Source organism: Symphodus melops (genome assembly GCF_947650265.1).
Source record: "Symphodus melops genome assembly, chromosome: 12".
Taxonomy (NCBI): Eukaryota; Metazoa; Chordata; class Actinopteri; order Labriformes; family Labridae; genus Symphodus; species Symphodus melops.
The window spans coordinates 9,531,423-9,553,647 of NC_136702.1; the positions used below are offsets into that span (position 1 = coordinate 9,531,423).

At 40.3% G+C, this 22,225-nt stretch overlaps 1 protein-coding gene across 2 annotated transcripts in view; it reads left to right on the forward strand.

Annotated features, from left to right (window-relative positions):
• Positions 1–16,306, forward strand: part of hs6st3b (heparan sulfate 6-O-sulfotransferase 3b) — a 53,259-nt gene extending 36,953 nt beyond the window's left edge. For both annotated transcript variants that reach the window (XM_079356739.1, XM_079356740.1), the window contains one exon: positions 14,867–16,306. In XM_079356739.1, the coding sequence (XP_079212865.1) occupies positions 14,867–15,629 (763 nt within the window). In that variant the 3' untranslated portion in view covers positions 15,630–16,306. The remainder of the gene's footprint in view (positions 1–14,866) is intronic.
• The last annotated feature ends 5,919 nt before the right edge of the window (positions 16,307–22,225 follow it).

Sequence of the window (22,225 nt, forward strand, 5' to 3'; positions counted from 1 at the left end):
CTATTCATATTTGTTTAGTACAATATTGACCATGTCCATTTTCATCATGGTTTAGCATGGTAGCATGCTATTTTTTGCTACTTAGTGATAGCCATAACACTACTTGCTGAGGCTTTACTTTTCAGGTAATTTAGCAAGATGGTCCTGTATAAAATCATGAAGGTATTTATGCCTTGGCTCCTTTTTACGGATATCATGAACAAATTCAATCAGTCAGTCATTTATATAGCAAAGAAAAAGGGATCTCAGGGCACTTCACAAATAGAGCAGTGTAGATTGTCTAAATCAGTGAGTGATTAGCACAGCCATGATTCATTATATTATGGCTTTATGACCAGACTTGGTTTCTCAGTGGGTGTTGGAGAGATGTTTTCAGAACTTGGAGTGGATGGTCATCCAAAACAGTTGAGGAAGAAGCTCAGCGAGGTCTTCCTGCACCAGCTAACTTAGGCTGGCTCACTACTGCATACTAGCTAATATTGTTTTAGTTTCCACAGTTTTGAGCTGTGTCTCCAAATAGTGCCTGTGTATATATAGTTGCTGATATCATTATTAAATTCCTATCCACTCTCTTTTCACTTAACATCCGGAGGGAGATAGCTAACTCAGCATTTATTGTTTTGCTTCAAAACTGAAGATGACAGTGATGGTCATGATTGCACGATGATGCAATTCCATAATGAGGCTTAAAAACTACTCCTGCAGAATTTAAAGGATATTTTTGCGACATTAATAGGCACATTGAAGGACTTACTGGAGAGCGTGTGTGTGTGCGTGCTTGCATGCGTGTGTGTGGGAGTACTGGAGAGACGTGAGGCTCTCATGGCAGCATATAAAGCTCTCAGTGTCTTCGACTCTGTGTTATGTGATGTGACATGTACTATGGTTTCCCCTGCCAGCCTGTGTATTTGCGTCTCTCCTCTGGCTGTATTATTAATTCAGGGACCATGTGAGTACACGCCTTGTCTCCTCCTCCGCTGTCTCTCAGAGAGATATTTAAAAAAGAAAGATTAAAGGGAGAGCATAATTAGACAGGAGGATTTTCACTATCATGGTAATTGAAGCTGTGCTGTCATTCTACAATGTCTAATTGGTCTCAAATTACAGCAAAGCAATTATGACAACAGGGAGTTTCTTGACAATGTAAAGGGACATTCAGATTCTCTGTTCAACCTATATTTTTTTCTCAGCATAGCTTGTTCAGTTATTGTCCCTGCAGAGCCACTTTTGTCCATACACTCCACTTAGAAGTTCCAGTGCTGAGACAGGGAGACCCTTCTGTGCATTTCAACTATACCCTGCCATTAGAAAAAAGGAATTTTAGATCTGTTCTGGTTGCTACACCGTTATGTTTTGACTCTGCGTAACTGCCTCTTAAATCTTTGTTCCCTGCTGCTTTGTAAGCACAGGAGGTCAAACATGTATCGTCCCAGCAGCCAAAATTAGATGGCAGATCTCATTAAAGATACACAGCCATTCAGATTTGAGTAAAGATGTTCCCATCCCTGGGCTGCATCCTCAGCTGATTCCTCCAGAGGTGTATTTATCCTTTCCAAAGCACATAGTTTGTAAATAAGGTCCTCCCCCTCGTAAAGATTTTTCCTCCCCACCCTCCTTAGATGCGGCTGCTCATTGCAGCAAGGTTACATTTTGTGTTTGTGAATCACTCGCCTTTGTAAAGGACTGCGTATAAAAGTAGGGTTGCCTTTGATGACCAGCCTTGCAGTGTATTAACTTATGAACACTTATGTGTGTTGAGTTCCCTTAAAATACATTTTGATGTTGATAAATCAGTCAGCTAACTCTGAATTCACTCCCTCCACTGAGTTCAGGAGAGACACAGTTCTGCTTACTGTCACTATGGAGGGGTTTCCTGTGTCTCTGCTAAAACACATTTTTCTGTCACTGCGTTTTATTGTACTGGCTACAGGAAGTCCAAAAGAAACACTTGTTTAGTATAGCACCAACTGTAATTCTTATTCCTTTCCAAAACAAAAAGGATTTAAATACCCAACAGTTTTCATGCGTTATTTTCTAGTAGAAGCTAACATAACTTTGCAAGCAATTACAGTAGTGTCAAGCAGGGGCGGGACCACAGGGCAGTCCATGGAAACATAGTGCAGCATGTCATACAGTAACCTCTGCTGGGTGTTTGACACCTCAGCAGAGGTGGGAGATACAAGATTTGACAACTTACAGCCAAGTGCTGAATTGCTAATCAGATTCCTGAAAAGATGTAACATTTTAGCATGTGAAATTATACATTTGTTTGTTTTTGAGATATTTTTATTATCATGGCATTTTTTCAGAAAGGGCCGTGGATAGAGTTGAAAACTAGAGAAAGAGTAGGGATTTACATCCAGTGAAAGACCCACATGTTGGCACTTGCTTCAAGTACTCTGTACTGTAATCCTCTGTACATGGGGTACGCAAACTGCTAATTTGTTAACTCGGCCAACCAGCACCCCTGAAATGATCAACTTACTTTCACATGTGTCCCAGAGTAGAACAAATAGGACAATAGAGGAGAGTTGATTGCACTAATGGTTTTCCCCACACAGCCAGAGGGTTATCCTATAGGTAGTTGGTTGGCTTGTTAGTATCTTAGATGAAGGGATCACTGACAACACCTCTTGGCTAAAGGCCCAGGAACCCAGGACCAGAAACTCAGTGCAAAGTAACCACTAAGTTCTCAAGCACTCCTGTATGGGAATGTATGATAACAATGAGGGGCCATCTCCATGAGCCTGGGTGTTAGACTACTACAGACCCTAACCCTGGGAGGTATAAAACCCTTGTCTGTGTTCATGGACAGTTGTGTAACTGTTAAAGGGGACAGATTATGAAAAATCCACTTTTCTGTGTTTCTGTACATATATGTGGGTAACCTGAGTGTCTATCGACCCACAAAATTTTAAGTGAATCCATGCAGTCCTTTGTTTGTGGTCGGCATGAGTCTTACCACACAGAGAAAAATGCTCTGTTTCAAATGTTCTCAGTTTGTGACATCACAGGTTGGATTCAGGTAAGAAAATCCCCTCCCCTGGTATCTCCACTCATGGACTCCACCTCCAGCCTAGAGCAAAACTTTTACGCAGGTCCGCCATTTATATAGTCTGTACAGAGGAGTGATGTCTACCGGGAAAACTCTTAACGTATTTAAAGAGACACACACACCAAAACGGAGCGTTCTGAGAGGGCTGGTTTCTACAGGGTCATAAACCTCCTCTGGTACTTGATTCATGTTATATTTTGACCAAAGCACAGCACAGATGTTTCATTCAAGACCACATGGGACTGTTTGAAAAGATGAAGGGGGATAATATCATATGTCCTCCTTAAATAATGTTAAGTTTATGACTTCCAAGAAACAGCATTTTAATTATGCTATGATTTTTGCCTAAAGGGATATCTCTTGGGACGACCTTCCTGATGTTGCAGTGGAATCCCTAACTTTTGCTTCACATGTAAAATGATTCCTGTTTAAGGGTCTTTGATTATTAATGTGAGCAATGTTAACAGTAATGTTACACACATGAGCCATAACCACTTTGTTTAGAGCTTTCATCCTATAGCCGTAGTATTAAATAAAGACAGATATGTTTTCCCTTGAAGCCAATTTTCTGCCCTTCTTATCTGCCATTCTCAGTACAAACACTCTCTGTGTGTACTTCATGTCAAGTGTTCACTATGCCAGCTTCCTGACAAGTAAATGAAAAGTCCCATCGTTCTCCTTGCTCCTTCCCAGGTGACACCCACTGTCCCCATTCCGTCATCATCAAAAAGCAGAACAAGATGCAGAGAAACTCAAAAACGGTCCATTATGGGCTGCCGGGGGAGCGCAGACGCCATTAAGGAACGGTATCGGTTACAAATAATGCATGTCTCCAGTCTCATTCTCATCTCGTCTTGAGAGGAACAGGACAGCGCAGAGATGTACAGATGCACCAAAGAGACCTTGCATGCTGAATGATGTCCTCCCTTGTACAAACCAAGGACATCTCTTCACAAAGAGAGATGCGAGAGAGTCCCAGACAGAAGCTCTTCATAAAATCCCCCTCAAAGATCACTCATTAGAGCATATTGGGATTATCTCGGATACACGATGTTACAGATCATAAAGTGGACTGATAAAGGAGAGCCCTCATCAGTTTCAATCACGTCACCGCTCGTAATATCAATGTCACTTTTCATGACTGTTGGAATTAATGTCTGCAGGGAAGAAGGAAGTCATTACTGAGAGAAGTCATTTCTCTTTAAACATCTTTGCACGTGGTGCATGCTGCAGCACTCAGCGGCCTTTTTTTCCTCACAAGGTTAAGCACAAAGCACTTACTGAAACATTTCCAAAGTGATGAAAGATGCACTGATCAAAAAAAATTACAATCAAATGCATCCGTTAAAGCGTCTTGTAGCCTGTCTGTTCAAAAAAAACCTCACACAAAGCTCCTTCTACACTGCAATATCTCCCTGTAATAGATTTTCTAATGAAAAGTGCTGGTAACAAAATGTAACAGTGGTTTGCAGTTAATTAAGATCACAGTGATACAGGTCCTCCTCCTTTTGCTCGAAATTATATCTCTGTGTGAACAATGATTGGAGAAGGTGTTTGGAAAGCACTGTCACAACATTTATCCTTGGGCAAGCGCAGCTAGAAAAGGACATAATCATTAAAGGCAAAATATGTGTTTTGTCAAATGTCTGATTGCTGCAGAACTTCACAGATGAACAGCTTGATCGATGTAGACTTGTCGCCCAACCTTTTCTTTCAAGCAGTGATGAAAGACAGTGCGGCGACCCTTCTTCTTTTATCTGAGGGACAGTCTTAAGATGTGTTTTCAAAACTCCAACGACTCACTCTTGTTCTGTGAAATGCTATTGAGTTGTGAGGCGTTTATGTCTTTTTAATGAGAGAGCCAAATTGCCTTCATACACAGTGATTTTTGTGCAAATGAAAAGCCTCGCAGACTATGAATGTCAAGTAGACAACTAAATGTTTCTCTGCACATTGTGGGAAGCCACGGGCTGCGTCGGAAGGGATCACTCTGACGACCGTGTGACAAAGAACAGCCGTCCCCTCTACTGGAGATGTAATGAACAAAATGTAGAAGTCGTCCAGCCGTTACAGTATGTGTCACAAAAGGGAAAGAAGATATTCTTCAGTTGAACAGTCAAGAGAGTCTGCCCCGATGTATCACTGCTTTTTCTTTTTGATCAAGAAAAGCCATACACCCAAATCAGAAAAAAGTCTGATCATTCAGGTAATATCTTAAACATTATCAGACACAGCCAGGACAGTTAAAGCAGAGGGTGTCATCAGATATTTCACACTGGCAATATAATTTATAAAAGAACTCTGACAGCTACAGCAAGCTGCAGCTATTTGTCTGATTGCAACAAAATGTTCTCTGCTTGCTTTAAGTGTCTTATTTTCTCTGGGATAACTGTTCTCAATTTGATCAAGTAATCTTCTCTCGAGGGCCACTTACTAGCCAATCTCAGAAACCGTCGGCTATCGCCTGAGGATAACATAGCCTCTGGGAGCGATGGCCGACTTATTAGTGCTTTAAGTCAAGCCAGCGGTAAGAAATAAAAGATGTCAAGCCAAGACTTCCTTTTCCATGCGTTGCCATCATGAACAGTCTAACTAGCAACTTGAGAATGGAGCTGGTAAATCAGTATCAAAGAGTTGATTGTTAGCTTCGCTAATTGAGTCACTACTTCATCTTTGAAAATGTTTTAATTGTTCCTTCAATGTCGACTGATTTGTTCTGAGATTACATTATGGTGCATTGTGTTGCTCCCCCTCTGCTCTCCACACAAAGTTTTTTACCTGCATAATGCCGAAGCCCTCCAGACAATACTTTACAGGCTACAAATGAAAACAACAACCAAAACCTGCTTCTGTTCAAATTGTTGGATTTTTTTTTTCTTCTTCTTTGCAGAATCAGTAAATTGAGATTGCTTACCAGTGATTGAAATATGTTCTGTTGTCATTGAGATGGCTCAGAAAGTCCAACAGGTTGACAGGACAACATATTCTGATGTTTAAAGTAAAATATATTTTATTGAATATCTGCAGTATTACTTTGTGGCTGTTGTAAGGACAATGGTTTATGGTGACAATCAGTGCAAGAAATGGCTTTTCATGGGACCTTTTAAGAAAGTGCAGGCAGTTTTCTTCGTCATCTTTTAACTGACACTCCTTTAAGTGCAGTCACACTTGCTGTAGCATTTCGCCCCTCATCATTAAACCTGTACAGTATATCAGCCTTGAATAGCGGTCTTTCCAGGACTCTCAGACTTTACAGTTGTGTATTGGATGTTAAGAAGTACGAGGCCTGGTTCACTGAGTGTCAAGGTTGTTTAGCTGAGGGCAGTGCCACTGGCATACTGTTCATGTATTCATATTGTGTCCTGCACTTCACTGCACACAACTGGCTGATCTTCAGGTGTACAGCTCTGGTCATGTAGGGCAGTGGTACAACACATACAGATTTGAACTGTGGAGCTTTTTCAGCCATGTATGAATATAAATTGATATCACTTTAAGGTGTTCTTCAACGCCTTCGCCATTACAAAATTGCTTTGAACATTTGTGCCATTAGGTTTTTTTCATGGTTCTTTAATTTGATCCAAGCAAACGAGTACTTGAGCTCTTGTTCCTTTTATTGTCGTGCTCCAATTTCTCCCCCACAACCTGTAAGACAACCCCGCTTGCTCCACTCCGCTCCAGTTGATGGCTACATGGCCTCTCAACTCCTTGGCTTGCACTCCAATTGGGAGGGCCCAAGATGCAAAGAGAGGAGGGGAGGGAAAAGAAATGTAAGAATGTGCATAGCAATTGCTTATTAAAACATGGCAAATGACTTTGACGTACATACAGAATGAGTATTTTAGAAGAAATAGTAAACACTATGAATATTTGTCTAACTTGAAACTTGTTAATTTGCTTTATTTTCTCATTAAGTTAATATAACTCTCAACATTTTGGCAGTTGCTAATTTGTTGTACATGACAGCTACTTCAAGAAGCCTGAGCTGGTGATGTTGTACAAATTGTCTGTGCACTCAGTAAACCTGTACTGCGTACGACGCTCCATGGTCTCTGGTCAAGATATTTTCTGATAAAAAATCTCATTTCTTCTTATGTTCCACTCTCTGATGTCTGATCTTAAAATACAAAATCCCACCAGCCTGAAATTGTTTGCTGAGATTGAATCAGACATCCCATCATGTCGCCTTCCGCTCTCATAAACTTTTATCATTACCACAGTTTACCTGAATGGGGAGACTATTGGAAGAAGACATAACTAAGAGAGAGGGGAAGGGGAAGTGGTGGTTGTTTATATGCAGAGCCGAAAGTGGAGCGCGGTGAAGAGAGGCGACACAAACACACACACACACACAGCAGAGCGAGCAATAAACATGGGAGATAGAGAGGTGGGGATTGACAAGTGGAACCAGCAGTGTGATTAATGTGACAACCTTTAAGAAAAGGTTATGGATCCGGAGGGAACACTAATGTCTAACACTAATGTTGGACACGGAGGAGAAGCAGAGGTGAGAAAAGGGCAGGAGTCAAGTGAGGCGCACAATAACAGGAATAACCCATTCTCATCGAGTACTGTACGCTGTACCCTCTGCGTCCTACATTCACCTCAATTTAAGGTTCTGTTTTGTTAGGGATCATCCCAGGTTCAATAACCGAGGGTTTTTCACTCACTGTTGTATTAATATTAATTGAAAGTAAAAATAGTTACATGTTGATTCTAATGTGGGACAATCTACCTGCAATTACTCTGAACGTCTCTTTTAACTGCTAAATATCAAACAGCCCCAAAAATGTGAAGTTAATAACAAAAAAAAAGTCCTTGAACATAAAATTTTATCTACTTTCAGACCAACTCTGTTTCATTTCATTTATTTCATGTTAGCTGAGCTCTTGCAGTATTTTTTAAATTTGTTCAGTGTCCAGTTTTGGGGGGACAATAAATAAATATACTGTATAGAAGCCTCTGAATCGGGATGCACTGATAAACACTGAGCCAATGGCAGGTGTGTGTGTGTGTGTGTGTGGGGGGGGGGGGGGTAGAAGTAAGTACCTGTTGAACAAACTGATTAACAGGTAAAAATGTCAGCAGTGTGGGAGTCTTGCATTGTCTCTGGGTGAGATCAGTGACATGCACTTTTTGAAACATTTCTGGTGACATTTCAAGAACACTTGAAATACATCAAATCACATAGTTATTTGAAATAACAAAGTAATGGGGGGGAAAAAACATTGGTATCAGAAATAGAAATCAGCTCTATTGTTACTTGAAGAGTGGGTATCCCCTGATTTTTAACCCTGTTCATCTCTAGTGGTGAGTTGATTTGAGGTTGTGGGTTGTTTCTGGATACTTACAACTTGAAGGCTGCATCAATCAAATGCTTGGCACTGGTGGTTTTTTTTGGGGGGGGGGTTTTCTAAAGGTTGATCGATAAACAAAACATTGGAGTGATGTGTTTTAGCTGAACAACTCAGAGATACTGGCTGCAGTTCAAATGTGTGAAGCAGTTCAACTTCAAATTTTGTTTTGTGCAAAATGACTTGTTGCACCTCTTTCCGACTGAAAAATCAGCAGAGCGCAGAAAAAACAGCACAAGACATCTCAGGTCCTAAATTAAGATGATAGTTAAGTACACTGGGAAAGCATTTTGAATTTTTAAGATAAAACATTACAAGTTGTTATTAAAAAAACAGAACCTAGTTTAATGGACGTGAAACGAGGTTGGCTCCTTTACAGCTCTCTCTGAAATGATGCACAGCAATCACGGTGTGTGGTTCGAGTTGTTTGGCAACCTACAAATGGAGCGGTAATGTTTCATGTCACCCAAAGTCATGCCTGTCTCTCCTGTCTGTTCTTCTTCTATGCTTAAAAAACGGTTGCTTTTAGTGCTTTAGCACTGCAGAGGCGTGATAGAGAGAGATCAGAGCTGCTACACTGTGTGGAGAAATCAGAGAAGTCATCAGACTGGAAACAGGTGGAGGTTTTATACGCAACAGAAGCAGCTGCACACACACACACACACACACGTCTACAACACTACATCATAACATCAGTCAGTCCCACAGTTGTACTGTGAGATGGTCTGTCTTCACTTATTTACCGCTCACTGTGTTAGCCTTTGCTCTGAACAACTTTCCGCTCACAGAGTTATTATATGTGTGTGTGTGTGTGTGTGTGTGTGTATGTATATATATATATATATATATATATATATATATATATAGCCCGTGATGTATGTTACATTGGTTTATGGGATGTTGGAGTGTTTTTGGACGGTCGGAAGTTGCTTGGATTTTTTTATGTTTTCTAGTCCGTTTGGTGCTTCTTAAATTATTTAAAATAAATTGAGGGGATTATCTTGAAAAGTTCTGCAGCCATTCATGCTCCCCAAAAGTTGAATCCTTATGGTTCTCTATACATTTGTTTATTTTCATGACTTAAAAACTGTTGAAGAGATTCACACTAGCACCCATCTACATTTCCCCTCTGACAAAACAGTATGGAAGAAATGTATAACGTTCCCTCCATCTGTCCTTATTAACTAATAGTATGAAACATTTTGGATTCTAAAATACCAAACAAAAAATGGAAAACACACCTCATCAACATCGAGGTGCTGGTGTAATATCAACTATTCAGAGATACAGCGCCCGGGGTTCTTCACTTAGAACTCACTACCATGTTTTTACTGAATGATTCTGGACTGATGTCTGCTATTCCTTTTGCACAATGTAGCCCTCAGATACCTCATTAAAGGCATCAAGCAGTTCATTAAAACATTGAAAAAACACAACTCAGTTTTAAGAATATTATAAAAAAGGTTTCCTCTGCCACACTCCGAACTGCTGGAAGAAATGGTGCACGTGTTAGTTAACGTAGGTTTGATCCATCCTGTATTTTTGGAACTCTTTTCACATGAATGAACTCTAAATTACACTTGGCCCAGGATTCCAGTCTGCAGTGGCTCCGTCCTCTCATGCCCTTCATCATCCTTTGCTTTAGTTTCCATTTTTATCCATACTATGAATTCCTCCTCCATCTCTGCTTAATGGCCCCTGTTTAGTTTGTGCTCCAGTGCTGCTGCTGCTGCTGCTGCTTTAGAGATGAGTGTCCTGGTGTAAAATGAGATGCAGGCCTTTCCATTATTGATCCACTATTAACTCGAGTTTAAAAAGGGATCTTGACCATCTCTCCCCAACCGTCATTTCTGAAAGAATATTTACAAGCGTTAAACTCATTGTGATCACCTTTTTTTTCCTCAACAAATATGTGGTTAGAAAGGATTATTGTGGTTTTTTTTAACCAGACTTGGTTTACAACCATCATTGCATTGAAGATTTTCTCCCAGGCTAAAAGCGTCCTGGAAATCTTGGCACAGTAATCTGGCTCTGTCCCAGCCTTGCCATGCGAGACTCTATATTATTATTAAAATGTCTATTTATAACCGTTTCTTACAGCTTTGATACTTTAATAACAACTTTCGACTGGGAAGCTGCAGCACAGTGTAAACTCCCAATGCTGTTGATAGTGAGTGTGAAATGACTGCAGGGGTGGTTCTGATGATAACACAGGCCAGAGGTAAGAGAAGCCTGTTAACCCCCCCCCCCCAATCACTCTCCTCCTCCTTCTGACAGCTCCGCAGACCCGCTGATCCTGATGCTTTTTGACACTGATGGTGCACACAACTGACCTTTGGGCTGCTGAGTGCACTCAGACAACACTTGCTGCATGTGTTTATGTCCCTGAGACGCTCTAATGAGGATGTATCTGCAGCCAGCCGACTCCTGGAGCAACTGCTAGAGGATGCAGCTGCTGCCACCAAGGCTGTACTCCCAGCTCCATGTCTGTCGTGTCGCTTTTATTCTTGAGATTAACTCAAAAGAAATGTTGGTATTCTTTTCGTCAGTTATGTCCGATAATTTGTTTTGGATCTGCGTTCTTAAATAGGGCCATCATTTTATCAGGAAAGCATTATAAGCGTTCAGGTTTTTTTTAATTATTATTCATAGAAAGGAGCTGCTAGTGTTTAATTAACAATATGTTCAGCTCTATAGAGAATAAATGAATGCAGGAGTCTTGAAAAGCTCAAATAACTGGACTAGACCTAGTTTTCCAGAAATGAAAGTGTTTGTATGTCCCACCTCAACATCCACACATTTATTTTACGCCTCATTTTCAGGAACTATCACCGGAGACACAGTTTTGCTTTATGAACTTCTTTATACAATTGATGTCACACGTTTAATTGTACCTGCAGGGAGGAAATGTCCTTGTTGATAGTTAAGAATATGTTAACCCCATGATGTGAAAGCAATTAACTACAAGTTGGCTTCATTTGAGGTGAAATGGATGTGATGACACTAATGGTGTGAAGAATAGTTGTTAGCATAATTTTGTTTACATTTGCTTACAATAAAACTATCATAGCTGTAGCTTTCATTTTTTGAAGATACAAAAAAAAACTTTCTTTCATGTCATCTTGGGTTATATATTTTGATGGTGGCGTTATCTACTGTATCTCATTAGCATAGTAAAATGTCATTAAACAGGGATTCCAGCAGAGAAATTGAGCTTGAATACATTCATGTGTACATTATATACTTGCCACTGTGATGTCCTAGAGCAGGTTTCCAGATGTATGCCGACGACACATTCCTGTATGTATCATAGACCACTTCATCCATCTCTACATAGTGCACTCCATGGCACTGCTTGTCCACAGGAAAGGCAGGCAATTTTGGGGCTACTATTTGTGTGTGTGTGTGTGTGTGTGTGTGTGTGTGTGTGTGTGTTTTTCCCAAATAAACAAAATTTAAATTAAAACACTTTTGCCCTCTTGCAATAAAAATGTTCATATCGACAGAAAAAACATATATTCAGTAGTAATAACTTTCAGTATAACTTGTGGATTATTAACACATGGATTCAGATTAAATTTTCTATATTCTAGATGATTTTGGATCAATAATTTTGACAAAAAATATTCACATTTTTCCAACGCTCTTAGAAATAATTGTGGTCTATAGTGTTTAGCTTTGGTTGTGGCAATTGTATGTACATTGGGCTAAGAGCTGAGGCCGCTTTTAAGCCTCGACAACTATCCCACCTGTCCATCAATCAGGTCAGCCTCAGCCGATACACAACTTGTATCCTTCATGAAATCAAAACTGACAATGTGTGTGCCCATAAAGACAAAAAAACTCTATCTGTGTTGTACCAGGCTGTAAACATTGCTGTACTGACATTTGTGAATGGGGTGTGTATGTGTTTTGCATCCAGCCTAAGGCAGACAGTCGAGGAACTGGAGTTTTTGCACTTGGATTCATTTTTCAAAGGGTTGCCGCTTGGTATTTAAGCATTTTAAATTAAATTACTCATTACAATACTTAATACAGCACATACAAATATCAATGTTGACACTGACTCACCATCGTTATTGCAGAGTTCAGAGAGTAATATAATTTCTTTCTTGAAAAAAATAATTAATAATAAATTATTTGACTCTTTAGTCTTGAGTCTTTTTTACATCCCGTCAATTCAAACCACACTGTAGTGATACTGGAGCAGACTCTGATAAAGCCTGTGATGTAATCGTAGTGTTAAAGCTGATGTAACAGGATTATTTGGATAAAAACAAATGATTTATTCTCCTGCAAAAAAAAAAAAAAAAAGAAGGAAAAAAAAACAACTAAATGCTGCTTGGGAAAAATATTCCATTGCAAATACAATGTCTGAACCCTTTTCATGGGCATTCAAACCAAACCTGAAGGACAAAAATGTATCAAGGAATGTGTTTTTGCAGCTCTTCTTATCTCCACTCCTGGGTGAGACTGTGTAAAGTTTTTTTTTTTTGTGCTGAATAAACTGAAGCAGCACAGAGAACAGCTTTTAGAAGCAGTGTGAAATCTCAGCACCACACTCCACTTCAACCATCCCGACTGTTGTCTCCGGAGATGAGGACACATCATCATTACATATTCACATGAAAAACTCTCACGACATCACCTTCAGAGAGGTTTACCTCAACAACACCTGTCCAATCTTTGTTTTTCCATCAGAATGCTCTTTGACATATCTGCTCCTCAGCTGAGTGGTTCTCCTCAGAGGTCGTCAACATTGGCATGAAGGGCAGATTTAACCTCCTGTGTGTAGGCTGTCACTCTCACAGAAAACACTGATGTTGCGCTTAATTTTTAGACGAGAAACTTTGTGCTTTGCTTTTATTACCAAAGGGCTTTATCAGACTCCAGTGTTTAAACTACCAAAAAAAAACCAGATTGATCTACAAGAAGGTTTCCAGTTCGTCTTTCATGCAGGCGTGTCTTCAGGTTATTAGGTGGGCTGTCGTGGGGCTCCTGAAAACCAATTGGCCACCCCATTAAATATAAGTTGCTACCTATGCGTTTAGAGGCGGGACTTCAGCTCAAACTTTTTGCGCTTGTTATGGAAAATTTTACTCCATGTGTACTACGAAGGTCTCATAGAATCTGTCATATGAAATGTATCTGAAATGTCTTAGAATACTACATGCACAGCATATTGGGTGTTTTGTTTCCCATCATTTTGTTCCCTTTATTCTGTTTCTCACACTCTGTACATGTGGGAAGAGTCACCCAGGCTCTTTCTCACTGGACTCCATCTCCTTCTCAGCCTTGGGAGATGGTAAATAGTCATGTAGTCTCTTTTCTCACACTAGGGGATAGATTGTGCCCTGCCAGGTGGGCAATGTCTCTATGTGGCGTGATGGGGAAGTGATCTGTGTAATGTGATGGAAATGTATAAGTGTTCATGTTTGCCTTTTCTCGGGGCCTCTTTCTCTCCTCACCGTGGGAGAGAGGGGTCTTCGAACGCTTATCTTGCCTTCGAATAAATGTTCATTGAGACCAGATCGATCTTGGGGTTCCTTTTTGAATAGATCTTCTCACTCTTTATTTTCACTCTTTGGTAATGGAAAAAATTCCACAACACGCTATGTCAAAAAAGGCTTCAACAGATTTGGCACTCTCTCTTCTGTTAGTATACTTTACTCATTATTTTGTTAGATATTTCTTTTTGAATCCAACACGATGCCACTTTCTTGCTCAATTGTTTTATTTAAAAAAAACCTACTGCACTGTATGTGATGTGGAAACAGAAATCGTAAACATAGGCTATTCGGATGTGTATGTGCGCACATGAGCTTCATGTCAACCTTGGTTGCCCCAAATGAGGCTGTCAAAAATTCTAGGCCCGTCCCTGCTTACTCATTCAGAGACTTTCCTTACAGTATTTCCAGAAATGATTAATCTGTGCATTGGTTGGTGTGAAACAAGAGTAACCCTCACCTGCCACTCCAGCTGAATTGTTTTCTGCCCTGCTGTGAATGTGTGACAAATGATGGGTTAGATACCCACTTAAAAGTGCAACAGATTTGATATTTGAAAACTGGAACCTCATTATTTTGTGAGACTGACATATTTAGGATTTGGTTGGGTCAATTTTACCCACTTAATGTATGTCTGTGGGTTAGCATTACGACTTGACTCCCAATTATTCTCACTGTTGGCAGGTGGGAAGAATTCTGTGGACTCGGGAAAAGTTCCATGGCTCCATTTTGTAAAATTATTACTCACCCGCGAGGGTTTGATTGTCAAGGGCAAGTTAGTGAACGTTATAATAATATCATTAGTGAGCCTTTGAGTTTTCCCATTAGCATTCAACCTTGAGGTTTCACACCCAGACAAAAGTCACCATCTGTCAGCACAACACAGTGATGCCCTCTGTGATGATGATGATGTGCTCACAGCTCTCTCACTGTGTTTGTTTTTGCTGCAGGAACTTTTACTACATCACCATGCTGCGTGACCCGGTCTCCCGCTACCTGAGTGAGTGGAAACACGTCCAGCGTGGCGCCACATGGAAGACCGCCCTCCATATGTGTGACGGACGATCACCCACCCAGGACGAGCTGCCCAACTGCTACAACGGAGACGACTGGTCCGGTGTCACCCTGAACGAATTCATGAACTGCCCGTCCAACCTGGCCAACAACCGCCAGGTCCGCATGCTGGCCGACCTGAGTCTGGTTGGCTGCTACAACCTGTCCTCTATGAACGAGAGTCAACGTAATCACATCCTCCTGAGCAGCGCCATGAGCAACCTGAAGAACATGGCCTTCTACGGGCTCACCGAGTTCCAACGCAAGACGCAGTACCTGTTCGAGCGGACATTCAGCCTCCGCTTCATCGCCGCGTTCACGCAGATCAACAGCACGCGAGCGGCCAACGTGGATTTAAGCGAGCAGGTGCGCAGACGCATCGAAGAGCTCAACTTCCTGGACGTGCAGCTGTACGAGTACGCCAAGGACCTGTTCCTCCAGCGATTCCAGTACAGCCGCCAGCGGGAGCACCAGGAGGTTCGCTTGAAGAGGCGGGAGGAGAGGCGTTGGCTGCGGGAGCGAAAAGAGCAGAACAGACCTCTGAAACACAAAGGGGGAGGGAACAGAGGAGGGAGGAGGGAAGGAGGGTTTGAGGAGGAGACTGAGGGGGACTTCCCCGCCACCACTGAGGACTACACAAGCCAGGTGGCCCGCTGGTGAGGCTTGGAGAGAGAAGTTAGAGAGACTCCTCAACAACTGATGTTGAACATTTCCCCTGACTCTCTCTCTCTCTCTTTTAGTCTCACTGTTAATCCGTCTCCTGCATCTGTCCGTCTCTCAGCTTCAGTGTGTTTCCGAGTGCTCCGCTGTTTCCTCATGAAAACTGCCAAGCCTGTGAGCACTCACAGCAGCTCTGCCTTGGACTGCCTTTCGGTGTCTTCAATCTTTAAAGACTGGATTGTTTCTCATTTAATTGTTGCCTTTTTTTACATTTCAGGTTGAGCATATAGTCAGTTAAACTGAGGTGAGGATAAAACAATTCAACAACGCTGCCATAGACTGCGTTGCTTGCATTTTCACATTCTCTGCAAGTTTTTTGAATGTCATTGACGTTATTGTCTTCGTTCAAAGATGTTGTTGTAAAAGAACTGAAGGTTGCATGTCGCACATCCACTATATACTGACATTTGGGCAGAGTGATTTCTAAACAATATACAGTTCTGTAAGCCAAAGCTAACGATAAAAAAAAAAACACTGTATTTAATGTATTTCATTTTCAAAAAGCCCTCTGTTAGATCATGGTGTATGCATGCAGTAAACCTGTGTTAAATCAAGTTATGAAAGATAATCTGAAGCTCTTAATTTGGTAACAGTCCAATAAACGTTATTTTCTCAAACGCAGTACCGTCCAGATTTTCCAAATATCGTATTATGTACACAAAATCAGTTCACATTCAAAAAAAATAAGAATTAACTTGGATTCCTTGTACTTCTTGTAGATCTTTGTGTTTTTAAATTATTCCGAAAGTGACAACAAGTACTCTGTTGCAAGAATTCCTTTTTGAAGTGGTGTGCTGCAGAGATAAAAGGTTGCTAAATAGTCGAGGTGATGAAATGTGTCAGTGTGGCTGCCGTGTGGCCTGACTGTGAATGAGTCGATCAGCATTCAGTCCTCATGCCCCGTCACCGTCACACTGGCTGCTTTTACATGTTTGTAGAGCTGACGGCAAACTGCACTGTGGGGCAGTGAGAGCGCTCTAAAGCCAGCAGAGCGCCAGGCCTACAAAGACCAGCAGCCTCAAAGCAAGGAGACGAGATATAAAAAACATGCCTGTCATTGCTTTTTGCCACATGGTTTCAAGTCCCTTCAAATCCAATTAGAGCAGTAATACATGGAGATGAAAGAGGGCTTGTTTTTAATCTGGTTGAATAGGCTTCAGTGATGCTTTTTATGCTTCTTATCTCATTTTCACTCAAACTTCCCGTCTTATCTAATTAAATGTTCACTAAATGTCAACAATGAAGTGTTATGGCTGCTTCTGTTTGATCTGTCATTTCTTTTCTTCAAAAAAAAATACATCAGAATCCACACTTTGGATATTTGGTTTGTTTAAGAATCACCTGTCTCGCCTTGTTTGAGTGACTCATGAAGCTAATTTATTTGTAAATTGGATTACTATTCCTTTTTTTTTTTTCAGCTGTGAATGCTGTAAAAGATTGCGTTTGTAGAGTATTGATGAAACCTGATGTGTTCCACACTCTTAATGTTCACTAATTCTGTGTTTCAGTAAAAGTATAGTAAAAAAAAAAAAAAAAAACTAAAAACCAGAGGGACAGGGAGCACAGATAGATACCTTATTTTATACAATGGCCAAATTGAAAAGAGGTGAAGTGCTACAAAGCCAAGTATTGATTTTCCTAGATTGAACCTTTAATGGTAGTAATCGAAACGCGTTAACAATGCACCTTTCTCATCTCCATAGAAAGGTAAGTTGTTGTTTATGCAGACAGTGGGCTCCATTTAACATTTTTAATTTAGTTTACCTGCCTTAAGTTCCTTCTGCTTCTGTTAGATCAGGTTATATCTTTTTGTATGTAACAAACATTCTGTGTCAGATTAAATTGTTAAAGGGCCAGATTTGGCTCATTGACGGCCATTTACAAGGTCTGGTGTAGCAGTAAAACAACAACACAGTTATTTCAGTAATGGCTAAAAGAGCATTCTGGATACATTTTGTACCAAAGTTGGTTCAAGTCAGCATTACCCTTTTCATTTATTTCTTGCTTCTTTATACATTTTAGAGGCAATTTAAACTCCACCATGTTTTTTTGGGGGGGGGGGGTTTGACAGCTAAAGTTAGCCACTCACGTCGATCACTTTGTTTTTTGCCTCGAGTTTTGGTCTATAGGTCATCTAAAAAAAGAGACAGGACATGTGGTGAAGAACAAGCAGAAGAGGACATGCACTAAATGGTTGTAGTCAAACCTTTGATCAGTGCGTCTCTGAATATTGAGCTCTGTCAACTGAGATAAACCAGCATCCCTTTTGATTATTTGAGCAAAATGACATGTCCCAATTTAAAAAAATGCTGGCATCAATAGGAACAATAATGATCATTGAATTCCATGTAGCTGCTTTGGTTTCAGAGCTCTGGTCGTGTGTCTATCATTGTAAATGGGGTTAGAGGCACCTGTCCGTACACAACTATGACAGGTCTACGTAACAATCTGAATATGTGAGTAAGCCCACTTTTGCAAGAGTATAAAGCTATCAGACTGGCAATTACTTTAAGGATTGTATTTATTTATTTATTACATGCTTCTGTGCTGTGTGGCAGGCTGCAGGAATTACAGCGTTCCCTCGTGACAGATGATAAGAGCACTTCAGGAAGTAGATACTATATGAAACACTGTTTACAATGGGACGTAATGTATACACTATGCTATACACATGTACACGGACGTGTGCGCATGCATGTGCATGTGTGTATGCGCGTGTTGCCGTTTGATGATTGTAAAGCAGAGAATGCCATTTCTGGAAATGTTGTGATGGGTTTGCTTGCTGCTAAAGGCCACCTCTGAGCTTTAAAGGTTGTGCAAAAATAAAGCAATGAAGGCTGTTGAAAAGAGAGTTTTCTTGTAAGGACTTAGTGAGCTTTAGTGTGCAGGGACTGGGTTTGGGGTGTTATTCCAGTGTCTTAGTTGAAATACAGGTAAAAAAAACAGCAGAAGGCTACAGTAAGCCCTGTAAGCACTGGGACGAGCCGCTGTGTACCAGAAGGAATTGAGTTGTTTGTGCATCGGTCTGTGTGCGTTTATTGATCATATAGCTGTGTTTTTATTACTTACACCTGCGTCTGCTACCTTGAAAGCCTTCAGTGAGATACAGACCGATGATCAGAGAATGAAGTTAAAATGACAGTTAAACGTTTTTACACTGTATGTAAATGCCCCCTCTGTTTACTGGGACATTAAAGCAGTCTGATCATCGAAGCTCAACCACCTGTGTGCCTCCAGCTGCAATTCGAGGTTTCCATGGTGACAATAACTGCCAAGCAACTCCTGGGGTCTTTAATAGAGACTAATCTGAAGGGACCACTTAAACTCTCTCGTATATCATGAAGAGCAAACCTTCTCCGGCCACGGACGTTACATCATGAGAGAGTGGATTCTGCTGAACACACCGGTGTAAAACCGGGCAGTGCTTTTTTTTGTTTGTATCGCTTTGGCTGCTTTCGCTACCAATGACACATCTCCACGCCCTCCTGTTGTACAAAAGTGAAGCCAAAATACTCCCATGGACAAAATTCTTGAGTCAGTTTGAAGCAGATACTCGTGGTTATGGGCTCATGGTAAGTTTAATCACTCTTGTGTTGGTCTTTGTTATGTTTCCTCCCACCATTCCTCCTCCACTCCGTTTGGCAAAGTCACATTTGTCAACAGAACAGTTAATCATTGCATTAAACCCCTTTTTTAACATTTAAGAAACAACTTCTCAAACAAGTGAACGCTCCGGCATGAATCAGCAGGATAGGAACAACCTATAGACTACCAACAGAAAACGTGTTTATTTTAATTTATTTTACGTCACTTTGATTTTATAGTTTGACCCATGTCCCCTCTGTTAATGAGGAGCTTAAGTTTAAGACTTGAAGCCAGTCTGAAAGAGAGCTCCTTATGTTTTAGCTTAACTTTGAGGAAGTACTAGTCATTTTTTTCATGACAAAGTTATTAACTCAGTTAACATAAGGAGTGACTGGGGCAATCGAATGATTAATTTTAAATGCAAAAAACGTTTTGCTTTTTGAATTGGACAGTATTTGAGTAATTCAATATTTTTTGGAGAGTATTTTTATGCCCCTACTAGAGAGGAAGGACATTGGAGAGAGCTGAAATTCAGGTGAGAGAGAGTCGGGAATGAGATGCGGCGAAGGAGCCAGAGGTCGGACATGGTCGCCCGCCCCTGAGGACGGTCGTCTCTGCACATGGGTGAACATGTGCGAACCAACCACCAGTGTGGTTTTCTAGTAGGAGAACATTCCCTAAATTCTTCAATATGTTGAAACTGTGAAAGACACAAACCTTAAAAGTAACTACCATCACCTTTTCCAAAAGCTGAACACTTGGAGTTTGAAGTTTCTACGTTGGACAGAGTTAAAGTACTGAGCTGTTGCCTTACATTCCCATCAATCAATTCAATGAATTTACTGAGCTTTCATTACCTTTGAATAATCATCAAGCTGTAGAATGCACATTTAAAGCTAAGGTCAGTCTATCTACTATTATTACTTGTGAAAATGTCAGCCAAGAAAATATGACAGTCCAACAGTGATTATTAATAATACATTTGATTGATATGGAGTTTTTTTAATGGATCTTGATAATTGAAAAATGGTGGGCACAGACGGAAAAATAAAGATTTCAGTCTTAAATTAGCTGCCATTCCCAGGAGAGGTGGACATGCTGTTTGTGTTTTTAAAGGATATTTTTAATTAACTGACAGGCGATCATGCTGCATATCCTTAAGAAGTGGTTTATCTGTATTTTTGTCTTTATTAGAGTGTGCTGGAGAATAGCTTTGCCTGATAGTACAGACCCCACAGTGAACACGGAGGAAAGCTTTTTTACTGTTATTATTTCTATGTTCATGTTTGAAAAAGTCTAAAATGCCTTCTGTTATGTTATGTTATAATTCAAAATTTGTTGTCAGCACTGACTAATGACTGGGCTCTTCTTAAAATATCAGAAAAAAATGTATTGAGTGGATAGCATTATGAACAGTGTTGCACTTGTTATCAGTCTGGATCTTAACTGTGAAGGCTGAATTACTCGAAACTGAATGTACATAAATGATCATTTTGATTTGTTTCAGTGATTGGCTTCCATTTATTCATCCATATGTCCAGATGTTCCACGTTTCAGGGTGTAAGAGGCTTGATATAAAGTCCCATCATGCAATGGGAGAGAGGAGGAGGAGGAGGCCAGTCTATCGCAGAAACTGAAAAACACAACACAAACCCTTGATATCCTGCAGCTCACATACAGAGACTTGTTTTTAGGTAAAGCTCTTTTGTAAACTTACAACAAACACACGACTAATGAACACTGATAAAACATATTTTTTTGCTGCTGTTTGAAATGATGTTTGTCTTCCAAAAAGCGATGTTTAAAAGTGTGAGTGATTGAGTGACATTTTCTTGATTATGTAAGTGCTAAATTACTGAGAATCTCCCCACTAATTAAGACAAGCATGGTGAGAATATTATTACAGAAGTGATGCAAGGCTGCTACACGGAAATGTTTTCAGCGAAAGGTCAAGTGGGAATTATGCAGAATGGATGTTCAGACCCAGAAATAGACTACACAGTTACAGAGTGCACATTCATAAGAGTATTTTCATTTCATAAGATGGCATCAAGAAGTAACAAGGTAAGCAGGTGTCTGCAGGTGCTTTTATAGCTCTTAATCAAAGAAAAACAGTCCGGTCTGGTGTTTTTCTTATGAAACTGGCATCCTGTTTTAATCATTTCAGTTAGTTTCCACTCAAATAAGAAACTAGGAGACATTTGCTCAAACAAAATAGGAAAAACGAAAGTGAAATGTATCTACTATTATACAACAGCCCTTGAAAACCATTCTTAAGTGTAATGAAAAGACGACAAATGTTATTATGTGATTTATTTGGCGTTATCAGGAGCAACAGTACTGCAAGTAAAGTACCTTTTATGTTGTTAACACTCAGCTAGCACAACTTTTACTGAGTTCACTTGCTGCTTTTTCCTGGCACATAACTTTACCGCTGTGTGTCTACTGACACACAGAAGCTTCTGCCTCTCCTCTGCGTGGTTCAGTAAGGATGGCTGCCTCAGCATTTCAGCCATGAGCTGCAGCAAGTCATCTCCACACAGATGGTATGACTGTGTAGTCTCGACGGTGAACTATAAGAAGTGTGTAATGACGTGATAAAAACACAGCCTTGCTCAAGGACATGTCTCTGCTTTTTGAATAATCAGCTCAAAATCGGATGTGTAATGTGCGGCACCGGAACACAGAAGGTTTTCAATCATTAGGAATGAATGTAATTATTAATTGTGATGACTAATACCCATTAAACATTATTTTAATGCAAAATAGCAATAGTTGAGGTATTTTTGGTATTTAAAAAATTGTTTAAAAAAGTCACTTTCAGAAGTGTTTGATTAAAAAATGTTTAATCCTTGATAAAATAGATTAAGAATTGAAAGCAGTATATTTAACAAAAGACTGACATCTAGAGGACAAAACATGAAGCTTGGCTTTTGTTGCCTCCCTCTGAT